The following is a 15,135-nucleotide window of genomic DNA, read 5'->3' on the forward strand; positions in this document are numbered from 1 at the left end:
ACAGCATGAGACCACTTTGAAAGTAACACTGACGTTGTATTTGACATCTACGCTCGCACAAGCCTAACTCAATGGATTACAGCAATTTTATAAACAATACAATAAAATGTTGGATAAGATAACGCGCAAAATATTGTTCAGTATTCACTGGTGGTTAACAGCTAAAGTGTCTGGTTAAATAAGCAAACTAATCATTGCCAATATTTCCTAATGGCTGTTGGATTGGATGATTTTCAACAGTCTACAACTTCAGGTTTGGATTAATGAATAGCTAATTACCCTGAAGCATGTAGCAATGGAACAGCGGAAACAGTAAGGCAACACCTAATGGTTAAACAAAATGGTTACATTTTCATTTTAAGAAGTTTAAACTTGATGCAGTGAATTGAAATAAGAACACATTCTTTGGTCAGGTCATCACAAATGACATTTTTGACTGAAAAGCTTAAATGCAAGGATTTGTTCATTAAGGTGCTAAATGCATTAAGAACAGCTAATGTAGGCAACTCTGAAGGGAGAAATTAGTCTCATCCTTTTGATAAAATTTAACTTCGTCCTTCACAGAAGGTGTTTTCAAAGTGAAACTGCATTATTATTCGGCAAGTGATGGTCCACAGTATATGTTGGGCTGTGGTTTTCCTTTACACAGTGCTGAACAAAATTTCTGCAGCTATTTTAAACAACCTGGTGGAGTAAAAATACTTTTGGTCTTTTCAAAGGTAAGACGCTCTTTTTTTTCTCCCAACTTGCTGGTGCTGCCCCTCAACTGTTTTAGTGGGTCAGAAAAGGTAAAATATTCTCATACTGTAAACTGAAAAAGTGACTGGTTTAAGTGGTTTAACATCAGCTGCACAGTCATCTTGTCTGGGTTGCACTTAATAATCAGAAAGACAAAAACAGCTTCTGGAAGAGCGCTTAATATTCACAGAAGGAAAAAATTAAGTTAGAAAGTTAAAAATGCTGCACACAATCTACCACATATACTAATGGAGCCAAATAATCTGGAATGTGGTTTCTTGATAATAGCTTTGTAAAGAGGACATGGTCTCATATCATCAGAGCTCTAAACTAAGGCCTCAAAGAGGAAGAGGAGACACAATAGTGTGTCTTGTCTTCCTATTCAATCCGATATTGCTGTGCGAATCTCACAGGAAACTGGGGGTCAAACTGCTACAGATGTTTCCGAGAAGTAAAGCTGTGAAATGAGTCTCCCCTGTGAAAGAGCATAATTGGCCTAGTTAAATGCTTTGTTACAGTTTCCAAAGGATGACAGTCCGTTGACTGAAGAGATGTCAGCAACAGTGTGCAGGAGACTCTGTTAAGAGTGCTAGCAGTCCCTGTAATTTCAGTAAACTGCCATAACATGGCTACATTCAATTCCTGCATAGCATTCTCTATACGCCCACTCTACCTTCTTTTAATGCTAATGTTTACGATACATCGTAGTAACGTTACATAAACGGGGTCAAACAAGCTAGATACACCACGGACTGACAACTAGTCAAAGTGGCACAACATTAACAAACTGATGTGTTCAAGAAACCCTTGCTCTGTCCGTTGGCTAACGTTAATGTTACAGTGCTTTAAAAGTATGTGATTTAAAGTGTTGCGAGGGAGCCTGGCACACACGGTACAAAACAATACTGTTGAAGTTAGCAAATTAGCTCATGTTAGCTAACGTTAACCATGTCTTCTCCCAGCGAACTAGCTAACATAAGACCAACAGGAGGTGAAGATTAGCTAGCTTTATCGCTAGTTAGCTGCGGTTAGCTGGCAGTCGCCCTGAGAATTCAACGCGTTAGCTAACGTTAACGGCTAGTTAACGTTGACCATTCACTCACAAACCTTGTCCATCAGTTTCCAGCATTTCTCCACTGTCTTTTTGTCCACGGCCCCGGGCTGGTGATGGGAGTGGAGGTGGTGGTGGTGTGGCTGGAAGGCATCCTTCATCATTCCGATGAGCCCCCCGCCTTTCTTCAGGTTCCCTGCCATGTTCGGGCTCTGCTAGGGATGGCCAGAGCGGCAGACAGACAGGGCAGGACAGGGGTCAGGGGGACCGAACCGCTGACTTCAGTTAGCTGGACCGGGAGATGGTGATCCGGCACCCCCCGGCGAGGACAGCGCCCGAGTGGCGAATCCGAGCCAGGGTCCGAATGGGGGGTAGAGGGGTGACTATCGGATAAACGCACCCATCAGTAAACCTAACATCAGTTTGTCAGATAAATGTCCCTATTGTGGATAAAACTAGCCCCTCAGTCACTCACACCCCGTGCAAGCCTCTCTGTGCTGCAGCTAGCTGCGCTGCTCTCTTGTCTCTCTCTGCAGGGACCCACGCAGGCTAATTAACAGAGCACCAGACCTGCCTCTCTGTTCGCCCTCAGCTGGAGGACAATGGCACCGTTTCTCTGCCCAGGAGCCTTGTGGACTGGAGTGTGTCCTCTCTCCTCTTGACACCACCCGATGTCGTTTCCCTTTTTTTTGTCAGCAGCAGCAGCAGCTCTTTTCGCCAGTGCTGTGTCTTGACGGGAAGTTCAGTGTCTGTGTGACAGTGTCAGAACTCCTCTGCGGGCTGTGAGGCGCACACGACACCGCTGACTGTCGAGAGGAAGTTGCACTTAAAACTGCGAAAGCTTCATGGGCATACACAGGAGGACCATGGGTGAATAAATATTGTAGGAATTAACATAGCCCAGTATTTTTCTTGTCCTCTCCAACCCGCTGTGACGTATATGCGCAGCCCTTTCCTGTACGTCCCCTTCCGTTCACCCCCCCAAACTCCACGCCTTCCATGTGCGCGTTCACGAACTATGAATGTAGTCGGGTGCGCGCCTCTGTCTGTACAGCATTCATACAACGGTGAAGGGATGCTGAATGCAGCCTTGAATTCTCGCAGCGCTGGCCTTGGTCACCCTGACCACAAAGGACGCTTTGACATGTCTCAATAAAAGTAAGGATCCAATTACATAGTCTGTGGATATGGGCAGGGGTGCCCCAGTCAAGTTGTGATTGGCTGTTGTTAAAGTCAATCAACTATCAATCAAGTTGGACCGTCAGTGGCCAAGGCAACTCACACAGCAACCAGTACCATGCAACAAAGGCTCACCCCCTGTATGTAGTGAGAGAGTCCTGTGAGTGTGTAGGTCTGAACAGGCAGCTTCACAGCAAGCAAACATGACTCCAAAGAAAAAAACAAAAAAGACCTCAAAGAAGAAACCAGAAAAAAGTAACTTTGCTTATGAGATTATTCTATTTTTTATTTATTTTTTTGCTTTTGTGATGCCTAATCCTGCATTTTCTAGAAATATTCTTGTCTTGTTGCAGGTGAAAATGACTTAGAAGTGAAGTATAAGCGCAGTATTCTGGATATAGCCATCCTACAGGATCACATTGGTGAGCAGAAATTTTAAGTTTAGTTGCTTTAACATTATGTAATGTGGGCTATGATTAGCCCAACTATATAATGTTTTAGTCATTATACACCATACATACATTATACATCCAGGGGCAAACTGATAAATTACACTCCTATTAAAGTTTTAAGAGCACAAATCTACACTCTATTATGTCTTACGCTGTTCTGCTAATGTCTGATGTACCATAGGGCTGCCGCTAATGATTATTTTATTATTGATTCATTATTTGATCTTTTTTTAAAAATAATTTATCAATCATTTAATCTATTAAATGTCAGAAAATGACAGACTTTTGTATTTTGAATTTAAAATAATATAAAACCAAGACTTTGGCCATTTTACTTGATATACGACATATACAATTGCTCAGTTATCATACTGATAGTTGGTAGTTAATTCACTCTTGTACGACTAGTTAATTAACTGAGTAATCGCCATAATATTACCATGTTCCATATCTTTTTACTATCAGTCCATATGTGCTGTGAAACTCTCAATATGCCTTCACACTAATTTTACCAAGAGAAATATATGTACATTTACTCAGTACACAAAATACACAGAGCACATTTCAAAGGGGAGAATATGTCCTTTTGTAATCTAAATTCATCTTATGGTGTTACTGTTTGAAGTATTCGTAACTAGCAGTGGTGGTAAGTGCAGTTAACTAAATGCAGTTATTCAAGTGCTGTGCATCTATTTTATACTATACTTTCCACTTTTTAGATGGAAATATTGTGCGTTTTGGCAGCTATAGTTACTTTGCTAATTAGGACTTTATATAGAAAACATACTGTATGATCAGTTTAAATTATACTATTAAAATGTTAAAATCAGCACCACCTTGCCCAACCACAGCAGTAAAATGCTACTCACACATGTATTGATACAGTGATATCCAGTAATGTAGTTCAGTCAAAGCTGCAATGTTTCTGCATCAGAACTTTTACTTGCGTATATTTAGCTAATAATACATTTACTGTGTTTGAGTAAGATTTTGATTGCAGGACTTTTACTTGGAATGTATTGTTGGTAGTTGCACTACTTGAAGTGAAGGATCTGAATTCTTCACCCACCAGTGAAAGATAGATTGGATTGGATACTTGAGCATGTTTTACTTATAAGGCTTTAGTTTACCATATTAAAATATTGACAACAGAACTGTAATTGGATGGTTATTGTCACCTCTGCTTAAGAAAAAAACTATTCCACAACTGGTGTGTACATTCATGCATGCACGTGTTTGTGTGATTACAACAGCTTCACAGTGTGAGTCTGTAATAAAGGTCCAGTCCGATAGATCTGACCTGAGGAGATGCATGAGAGACATGGAGCAGAAGCTGCAGCACGAGAGACAAGACCACAGGGATGTCAACTCTGGTATGGTACAGGCGAGGCATGAATTGACAATTAGGCTCCCTTTTAATAACCTGAGATAAAGCATGGATCCCTTTGGGAGTGAGGACAGGGGGCGTGTTTGCCAAGGTTAGGGTAATTTTTGAGGAACAAAAAGTCTAATTAGCTGTGTGCCTAAGCTGATTTCTGCATAAGCCTTACAAAGTGAAGCAGTGAAGTCTGACATCGTTGACACAAATGTCATTCTAGACCTCAGTCGCCAGTATAAAACCATGCAGCAAGAAGTGGCCAACAAGGTAAAGGGGCTGGAGAAGGAGGTCCGCCAGCTGACAGAAGAACTTGGTATGGATACATTTAATTTTAACATCTATATTCAAATGAATAAAGACATAGGAGTGCCAGTCAGTTCCCAAATTAAAAGTGAAGGCATGCCAGTATGCATTTGTTTGTCTAGCTCTTTGTCAGGAGGAACTAAGAAAAGAGAAAAGAGAGCGCGAGCAGGTGGAACAGGAGAAGGGCGCCGCCATAGCTGACCTCCAACACAAGCTGGACAAAATGGAAACAGACTATGAGAAGATTCTGCACGTGAGTTGCAACACAAGCCAATTCAAATTAAAGCTAGTAGTGCAAAATGGTCTGAAGAGGCAGCCACGAACAACTTTGACCATACATCTTTTAAGCCCCATGCACAAAATGTACCCATGAACAAAAAATCACATTAACATACAAAAAAAGAAATAAATGATAGAAGAGAGCTAAATGTGGAATATAAAGAGGTTGATAAAGAGTATTGATAACTACAATAAAACGATCAAACAAAACATTCACAAACAATGATTCTGGAGGATGTGTTGGTTGCAAAAAGAATTTGCAACCACGGTGAACAGATTTTAACAATGCTGTTCCGGCTGTTTCTGTCTTTTACTGTGAGGCTATGAAACCAGCCAATAATAGTAAGCCAACAGGAGACCCCCTGTGTCTGAGAGCGTGGTGACATGAGGGTGCTTGGGACTCACAGAGCACTGTGCTGATGCCAACTATGTGTCAGCTAGGCCACGCACCACACTCTGAATGACAGGTCAGGTGGGGTGTGGTTTCTCTTTAGTGACAGTCAGGCTTTTGACTTAGTTGCGTCTGCTCGATTACACGACACTGAGCAGATGACTTGGTCTAAAATGGCGGACCAGTCTGAGACCAGTTACACAAGTTAAGGCCACTGTGTTTAGATTTGTTATACGATGACCAGCGTTCATATTTCTGATGGCAAAACTCTTGTTTATAGAATAAAGGGACAGTCCTAATGAGAACTCTTGCAGCCTATGTCTTTATTCAGTCACCAATGTGACTACCTACAATCCTACATAAAAGGGCTATAAGAGTACAGCAAGGGGTCATCAGGTTTTGCTCTTCAGATCCATTAGAAGGCAAAGCCTATGTCAAACAGAACGATAACTACATATTATAAATGGCATAGTGAAAACAGGTGCAGCGCTGTAATCAGCTTTCCTGCTGCTCCACTACTCACTTAAAGCAGTCATTTATTTTTTAAACCCTAGTGTTAAAGTTTTGTCCACCAAACCTATAAGTTAGCATAACATCATACTCACCACCACCACCACTGTAGAGATAACAGACAACACTCTGCTGGGAACAGCTTTACAAAAACCTCAGACAGGTTACAAATAGTCCACCCTTCACTCAGCTGTCAAAAGCAAGTATTTGGACACCTGAGCAAAGGGGAACATTAAAAGTTAGCGCACCAATATTTTGGAAGGGCTCCCCGACGTTACAGAGCCGCAGAACGTCAATCTGCAGGTTGACCTGGATGCACGCCTCTGTTTTGTTCACAGTGTGATGTCAGAAGTTATCTGGCCAGCACAACTAGGCACAAAATGAAGCACAGGAAGGTCTTTTGTTGTTGGTTTAAGGATCATATTTCTTTGGTCCTACTGGACTCCGTTGTAGAGCAGTTTCAAGCGGCGAGTGTTAAGTGCTCAGGTTTACACTATACACTATCATGATGAACAATGTTATGCTAACCTATAGGTCCAGTATATTAATTCAAACAAGGACAATAAGATTCAGGTTGTAAAATAGCAAATTTCTATAAAGATATAATGGATGAGGAAAGGGGTCAGTATTGGCTTTTTATAGGTACGCTTTAATTGGCTGAGCAGAGACAGCACATGAGCATTTTCAGTGCAAAGATCTTCAAAGACAAGTGGTCAAGCCTGGAGCCCTGTTAGAGGGATCAGCCTGTGATTACAGAACTACGGTTTTGATATGTAATTATCATTATTTATCTTGCTCCTAGTATGACACGGAATGTAATTATGCCTCTTCTCCATCAGCTCACTCATCAGAGTTAAAGGTGGTTGGGGGGGGGGTATCAGATTGGATAACTGGGTGATTTAAAGGGAAAATTTTGGCTTGCATCTCATTTTCACTGATATTTTCCCACAGGAGACTCTAGACAGCCTAACTTCCCAGCTGTCTGTGACTCGACAGGGGCGGGCGGACAAGAACACAACCCTTCATCAAAACTACAAGGAACTGCTCTCTGAGTTTGGCTTGAATGCACTGGACAGCTAAAAAGATAGGCCCCTTACAAATGTGTCGCTCCTCTCGGCGAGACACATTTGTTTAATGTTGCATCCACAACTTGATTGTGTTTGATCAGACCATTGCATCTCTGCAACTCAAAATTTAGTATGCCTAACACACCGATGGATGGATGTATATAATATTTTGAGTTATCTATGCAAGTATTCAGCAGTTCACCATGTAGTGTCTGTAATGTTGTGTAATGCCCACTAGATGTAGCAAATGAGATGGTGGCCTGAATATCCTTTTTTAATATTATAGTATGTATTCTGTATTTTATATGTGTAAATACATGGCATACTTTGTTCTTTCTTTAAAACAAGACATGCCTTAAAAGCCAAATAAAAGTATGTGAGGTCTACGCTAACATTGTATGAAATGAATGATACTGTACTGTAGATAAACAGCAGTAAAGACGATCATGACCTTACAACATGTAGGCATGTTAAGCAAAGCTGGCAACCACTGTTGTCTTTTATGCGGAGTCAGTGGACTAGAGGCCATATGGTAACAGGCAAGAAAGCGTAAGGTGAAACTGGCCACATGAGCCACAGACACGTAAGAGATTACATTACCACCACAATACACCAACACCAACAATACACTGCAGTGTTTTCATTCAATCCACAACTATGACAAAAAAATAAAAATAAGAAAGTTAACCTATACAAAGTAATGTTCAATCAGAGGTAAACTAACAACAGACAATACACAATGATTAAAAAAGGCTAAATAACCTCTAATGATGCAGGAAATATGATTTAGCTGCCCAGCATGGATAAAACTCAACTTCCTCTGCAGGGAGCCAGATAAACAGATTTTTACTTCCAAGGTTGTCATTTGGGTGTCTTTTTCATGGCCCAGTGCAACATTTTTAGCCTCTCATCTGTGAGGTAATGAATCATTTACTCTGGGATTAAGAAATTCTGTGCTCTAACGACCAATTAACACAGGAACTCAAGAGGGAGAGCAATATTTTCTCCTCAAACCACAAGGAGTTATTGCCTTCAGTGGGTATGTGTTTCTGTTTGTGTAGGGTTTAATGGGGTTCACTGCCGTCATCCCAGGGCCCAAAATGAGATCAGCATAGTGCACCTGTCAGTGGGGGAACGCACAAAGATTATCTATTTGTGCTTTACAGTAATATTTTCCTTATGGAAAAGTTACTATAAAAATACTCCATAGTAGACAGTGGGGTAAAAAGAACTCAGTAAATTAATTTAAAATCTAATTAAGTAGAAGTACATAAGTATTACCAGCTTTAGAGGGGAAATGTTTCTTTGGTGGGACTATGAGCAACCCACAGACATCTGCAACCTCTGACAAGGGGCCCCACTAGACACTGCTTTTCTTTGAGGGGTAGCAAGCTTTAACAATGCCACTTATTGCATATTAAATACTTTTATGTATGACATGAAGCCACAATATTTTCCTCTGAGATGCAGTAGAGTATAAGTATAAAGTAGCATGGAATGTTACATAAGAAGAATACTTAGTACTTAGTTACAATACTTTCCATTCCTGGTAGTAAGAAGTATATTCCTAAGGTGTATAAAGATATTTTCTACAGGTTTTGTCCATGCTACACATGCCTAATGAACTCATTCTAATTTGAACCCTGCAAACATTTTTCTTGTCATCTGTCTGTCATTGATGCATTTGCTCAGATAAATGATGAACTGGGAGTCATTATGGAAAGTGACTGATATGTACTTTCAGTCTCTTGGAACTTTAATCCAAGGTCAACAAAGACTTTTGGTACCAACATTCAACACAACTGAGTTTTGTGATATTTTTATCTGTAACGAATTTGAAGAATTCGTTTGGTTTTGTTATGTCGTGCCCAATTAACCGATTCCCACAATAAAAGCTGCCAGCTATTGTTTTTCTCACGAATACCTGAAAATGGAACTGCTGCACCTGCCCTGGAATTTGACTTTGGCTGTCTACTGTTCAGCTTTTGGGTAATGATGCAATGAGATGGCCTCCAGCTGATGAATGTAGATACCCACACTGTGATTTCCCATGACAGTGGGAAAAGTGCATGAGTAAGAAAGATCACATACAAATACAAATACACACACACACACACACACACACCTAGGTAGGGCCCCCATCTGTGGGCCACCAATCAAGGCAGGAATAAATACTGAGGAAACACACACAGTAAATGAAGCTCCATTTTATTTCTCTGAAAGACAAACAATGCCAAGATGTTTTGGTCAATATGTACTGTCAGTGAACAAAAGGCTGTATAACAGCCTTGAGAGCATCTCACCTTGGAGAGAATTCTTGCACACTGTGAATACCTTTTCTTTGAACACACAACAACAACAACAACAACGACAAGCTGTTTGCAATCAGTTACCAGCAAATCAAGGGGACAGCTCTCACTTAAAAATGTGCACCAGTCTCACTGTAAATTAGGTAGTTTCCACTGAGTCTGTTTTGTCTTTCAATTGGTATCCTTAGATCTGGCGTTCATTAGTGGTCGCTATGGGACAGTTGTATACATGCACGCTGTTAACCTTGGGAAATCATCCATCAGAGAAGAGAGAAATCATTTGTTGGAAAAGGGATGCGAGCCTGGCAGTACAAATTTGAAGAATGCATATGACTGAATGTTATAGACCCCAAATTTTATTTTTTAATTTTACATCTTTATATATCTCAGGTTTCATGTTTTGGTTTCTGGACACAGAGCTTGTGAGACTTAGCAAACATGAATTTTATGTGAGCAAAATGCCAAAAAAAAAAAGCCCCAACGTTTATTTACATGGAATGGGCTGATAAGAAAGTCACTCTTCAACTGTATGAGATGTGAGCTGTTAGCGAGGCAAAATGCATCAGACTCACTTCGCTATTCCTATAACTCCTAAATCCTTGCAGAATAACAATCAACTACAGGGAAATTGGTATTGCTATGTGCTACAACTGGGTAAGCTCGAGGAGGGAAGTAGATTTCCACACACCTCTGCAGGCACTCATTGCTCATCATGGGTTCCATAAATCCAACAGCAGCTAGGCAGTGGTGGGTAGAGACGCGCTGAATTTATGGACCTGGAACACCAGAGGCAGAAGGAGTAGCATGAGCACGGTGAAATAAAACTTCACACAGCAGTGACATACAGGTGGCGGCGAGTGTTTATGTGTGTGCGTCACTCTTGTAAGAGTTATGTGGGTGTGTGTGTGTGTGTGTGTGTGACACACAGCTTTGGTGACGTACTGAAAAAACTCGTCATCTCTAACGCTCCAGTGGCAAGATTGTGAGACAGGCACTCAGAGAGCAGGAGGAGAGAGAATTAAAACGTAAATCAGATGCAGGGTGTTGTGTAGCGTTCACTCACTATCCTGAGGAGAGAGAAATCCACTGAAAATCACAGTGATAGATGGACTACGGGTGAGTGGATGCGTGTATATAGCACGTGAGTGAGTTGTTAAACTCATTAGCCTCCGTTAAGACTTCCCACCCACACAAATTCTCAGCTGTTCCACTGATTCACAAGTGTGCAGACGTTAATGCAGTTATGGGCGAGAAACGAGAGGTAGATGCATCAGTTCCTTGTGGTTCACTCAACAATCGTCATGTTTACTCAGCTAGAAATCTGTACATCTCCATACTGCCTCTCTGCAATATTCTGAAATGAATATTTAAAACTTGAAAAAAACAAAAGTGCACTCAGACGCTATTTACCATGATGAATCTAAACGGCTCAGAAGGTCAAATACATCAGAGCAAAGAAGAGACAAAACCAGAACCCCACAGAATGGAGGTTGTTTTAAGAAATGTATTTATAATGGAATAAAAATGTCAACATAAGAAAATAAAGCATATAAAATATAGCAGCCAAACTCTGCCATCGCTCTCAGAGGTCTCCCAGCGAAGGTCGCCCAGTGTTTCAGTGGGATTTGTTTTAATTCTTACGGCACTGCTCCTCATGGCTTCAAGGTAATTGGCAATCTCATTCCGACTACGCTTGATTTAGCACCCCTGTAAATGTTTTTAGTGCTTAAGAAGTTAGCATCTTGTGCAGCCAGAGCCTTTTTCCTCTCATGAGTTTCTTAGTGACATTCAGCAAATGGATAGAAATTTCTTTTATAAAACTGGTAAATGAAATATGGTTATTTTTTTCCCCTTTGCTATTTGCTGGGCAATTTGCCTTTAACAAGTTATTATATAAAGAAATATAGAAAGTTAACATTAACTGTCTGAAGAGTTTTTTTTTTTTTACCATTAGCCTCACCATCTCTGTACTGTCCAGATCTATGTGTGTCTAAATGGCACACTGTTCTATCAACATAACCAGCTTCAAATGACTGTTACAACACTTTGGGCCATTACTGGGGAACCCTGATGATCATACTGTATTTACACTTGTCTGTGGCACAGTAATACTTTACTACTTGAGGATTAGGTACATTGGCACTATTGGTGCTTTAGGAGATAATAAAATGCCTCTGCAATTCCAATTCATTTCTATGGAGGGCCGAATCCAGCAATTTCAAACACTGATGTATTCTTGTGGGAGCTCAGACACGCTGCTGACCTGAGTCGAAATGCTATCTGAAGTACTGAAACACTTTTCAGCAACAAATTGAACTGTCTTTGAAAAAATGTGGAAAAAAGCACCCTCAAATAAAAATTCCACTCATTTGTGATTCTAGTCACCCGCATGGTCAGAACCATCAATTCACAAAAAACTCTGTGTGTTAGTACAATCGTGCTAATACCGCAGTTCACTCCAGGTCTGTTAGCGGTTGTCACATGTTCACCAGCTTCTGAAACGGCATACCAATTGTGCCCATTAATGCAATAACAAGTTATTGAAAAAAATATAGAGGCAGATTGGATGATCTGATATCAGGGAGATGTTACTGTGCAGATGCAATGGTAAAACAAGTAACAGAAAGATTCAACAACAAAGTGAGTATGATCACGTACGTGTCTGCTATAAACACTATATGTTCTTATCACGATTCTACATCAGCGTAAACACATTTAAACATAGCGAATGAGCTCACAGAATGCATGATGCTAGTTGTGTGACTTTGCAAAGTTTGTTATTTTAAGTAAACTGCTCCCCCGGTAGCACAATGTCCACATTGAGAGAAATGGTAACTGTTGAGAGGCAAAACTGTGATCGTTAATTTTTTACACGGAAATGGAGGTTTGATTTGTGTGTAGGTGCTGTGATCTATTTTGATTTTGGGACGTGAAAAATGAGGTGTTAACTATTGACAATAGAGCCAAAAAACAAACATGGTGAGTGATCAATAGATCGTACACCTCAATATAACATTCAGACCTTTTCCAGGTTGTGAATTTAAAAGAGCACATACAGACTGTTTCTAACCATGTCAGCCTGCAGGTAAGAGATGACAAAGATAAAAAGTGAACGTGGTTAATAAAAGTACAAGAGAGATAGTACTGTGGTACCTTCAAGCTGTGTTGACTTGGTGGCCTAGTTTTGAGGGATGGTGATTGACAGAACCTGATGGGCAGATTTAAAATGATGGACACATCAGAGATAAGCAAGAAGCAGTGAAGACAGGTGGATGACCGCTGATTCCCAATGTGCAACAGTCAGGCTATGATACAGTAACACCTTCAAAACAGTCCGTTCAGTGGGGAAAGTCACAGTCCATGCAGATTCCTGCTGCTGGGGGTTTGTTCTCACTGTTAATTCAAATAAAGGCAACTAAAACTGAACTGGTACATTTCAAAAAGTGATTGGAAATTTGAAAGATTGAATCATTTCGATTTGACTTCAATCAACTTAATTTTTACAGCTTCAAAAACAGTTGACAGAATCATCTTTCAATTACGTTCTTTATCAGTTTGCATTAAAACAAATAAGAAGTTTGTTGTGGCTTTTTGCAAAAATAAAAGCATGAAAATGCCAGAGAGAGCGTCTGGGCTGATCTGAACTGAAAGACTTATCAAAAGCAGCGTGTAAAACATCACATTCAATGAAACTTTAACTGCCTTGACATTTAAAAGAACTCAAGTCAGCTGCTGATATAAAAACCTTTTTAATGCATGTTTTTGGTTGGTTCTGATGTGTGCTCAGTTACGTTCTTACACTTGTTTTGTCCTCATGAAACCTGAATCATTCTCGGATATGTGAGAAAAGGACGTTTTAATCTCTTACAGAGAATGTATAATATGCAGGAGACGGTGTATATCTTTTTAAGTGAGAGATCATAAAGAGGACAGGTGATGAGACAATAAATGTATCACAGTGTCAGAGATGTAGGACAGATGACAGAGGAGAAAGTCATGTCAACACACAAGAGAAGGAAATAAATGGATGTCTTTGTGTATGTGCATGTTTGTGTGTAGCCATCATGTTTTTAAGCAGGTAATCAAAACAGGAAATCTTTCAGCTGCTCAGCCACCACTTTTAGCAATTAATCATTCATTGAGCATTTGCCAACACCTTTGGACATGCATCGCTGTCTTTCAGAGATACCAACATTTAAAACATTTTTAATAGAATATCACTACTATAAAAGAAGTTTGTGTGTCTTTGCTTGTTTGTTTTCTAGGTTCAGTTGAGTCTGTTGTCTTCTCAAGGCTGTGGTGCTTTCTTCAGCCACAAGATAATACTTATGGTTTTTGGCACTTTCAAAATAAAAGGATTTGAAGGATGACCTTGCATTTAGTCTGTTCATCTTCGCAGCGCTTCAGAGGCAATATACGTTCATACAGTAAATTGTCAGATAAAAAAAGGAACTTGTTTGAAATTTTTTTTTTTAGAATAAGAATAGAATAACAATATTCAGTACTGATAATCCAACAGAGGACAGAAATAATTTAAAAAGGAAAAAAAAAGAAACAGCACAAAGATAAATGACTGAAAATACTGCATAGTACAAATGCCCCGTAGCTGTCTTTGTCCAGCCTGTTTTACACGGTACAAAGGGCCAACAGGGACAGACCACAATGAGACAGACTCATCAGTTTCTCCTATGACCAAGGAAAAATTCACCCAAACAGATTCCAAAACTCACTACTGGCTGTTGCCTCTAGGGCAAAACGTTCACAGTATTATCCTGCCCTTTAGGATCAAGCTCCGAATGGCTGACTCAAAATACCATGTGATCTTTGATTCCTGGAAGGTAGCGAGGTGGCTGGGAAAGTCAGTTCTGTTGGAATCGCTGGGGGTTATTCAGGTTCACTGCTATTTGTGGTCTTGTCCCAGTCTATGCTCTCCTCACTGTGTGTGGGAGAAGGAAGGGCCCCAGTGGCCCCTGTAGGACGCATCCTCAGTCCCTGGAAGCGCCGGCACTCGGGGCAAATGCGGATGTGGCTGCACCCTCTCGCAACCAGAGCAGCCTCCTGTGCCAGTCTGTGGGACAGGGGTTCAGGCAGTCCGGTGCCCCCGCACAGCTTACCATTGCTGAGGCTGACAGCGGCGGCTCGCGCCCGACGCTCCTCTAGGGGTAAGGGCCGCGGTCGCATTATTGAAGCCGCCCGCCGGCGCCTCACCTGCAGGCTGTCGCGACACAGGACGATCCCCTGGAGCTCCCGCAGCATCTCCTCACACACTGACTGCTGCAAGCACACACACAGGGAGAAAAAGATAGGGGAGAGGGGGATAAGAGAGGGAGAGAAAGGGAGAAAGGCCAGACAACTCACTGACTGACTGACTTGATCAGGACAGACTGATGGACATCACAGACACATAACACAGATCTTTATAATAAATGTATAGATGGCTACAACACATATAGTGCATATGTAATTTTAAACTTACTT

General features: G+C 40.9%; 3 protein-coding genes across 4 annotated transcripts in view; 1 reads left to right on the forward strand and 2 right to left on the reverse strand.

The window, feature by feature from the left end:
• Positions 1–1,992, reverse strand: part of cbl (Cbl proto-oncogene, E3 ubiquitin protein ligase) — a 44,220-nt gene extending 42,228 nt beyond the window's left edge. Inside the window, exon 1 of the mRNA XM_038693890.1 lies at positions 1,846–1,992. Within this exon, the coding sequence (XP_038549818.1) occupies positions 1,846–1,992 (147 nt within the window). The remainder of the gene's footprint in view (positions 1–1,845) is intronic.
• A 560-nt stretch (positions 1,993–2,552) lies between these two features.
• Positions 2,553–7,740, forward strand: ccdc153 (coiled-coil domain containing 153). The gene is made up of 6 exons (XM_038693891.1): positions 2,553–3,223; positions 3,322–3,390; positions 4,674–4,793; positions 5,019–5,111; positions 5,224–5,354; positions 7,233–7,740. Exons 1-6 carry the CDS (start codon positions 3,172–3,174, stop codon positions 7,359–7,361), a joined length of 594 nt encoding a protein of 197 aa, XP_038549819.1. The 5' UTR covers positions 2,553–3,171; the 3' UTR covers positions 7,362–7,740.
• Positions 7,741–9,991: 2,251 nt separating this feature from the next.
• The window catches only part of grik4 (glutamate receptor, ionotropic, kainate 4), a 178,877-nt gene continuing 173,733 nt past the window's right edge, over positions 9,992–15,135 (reverse strand). For both annotated transcript variants that reach the window (XM_038693892.1, XM_038693893.1), the window contains one exon: positions 9,992–14,931. In XM_038693892.1, the coding sequence (XP_038549820.1) occupies positions 14,542–14,931 (390 nt within the window). In that variant the 3' untranslated portion in view covers positions 9,992–14,541. The remainder of the gene's footprint in view (positions 14,932–15,135) is intronic.

This window comes from Micropterus salmoides, unplaced genomic scaffold (assembly GCF_014851395.1).
Source record: "Micropterus salmoides isolate LMB-PRFRI ecotype aquatic unplaced genomic scaffold, ASM1485139v1 Ms_hic_scaffold_3, whole genome shotgun sequence".
Classification (NCBI taxonomy): Eukaryota; Metazoa; Chordata; class Actinopteri; order Centrarchiformes; family Centrarchidae; genus Micropterus; species Micropterus salmoides.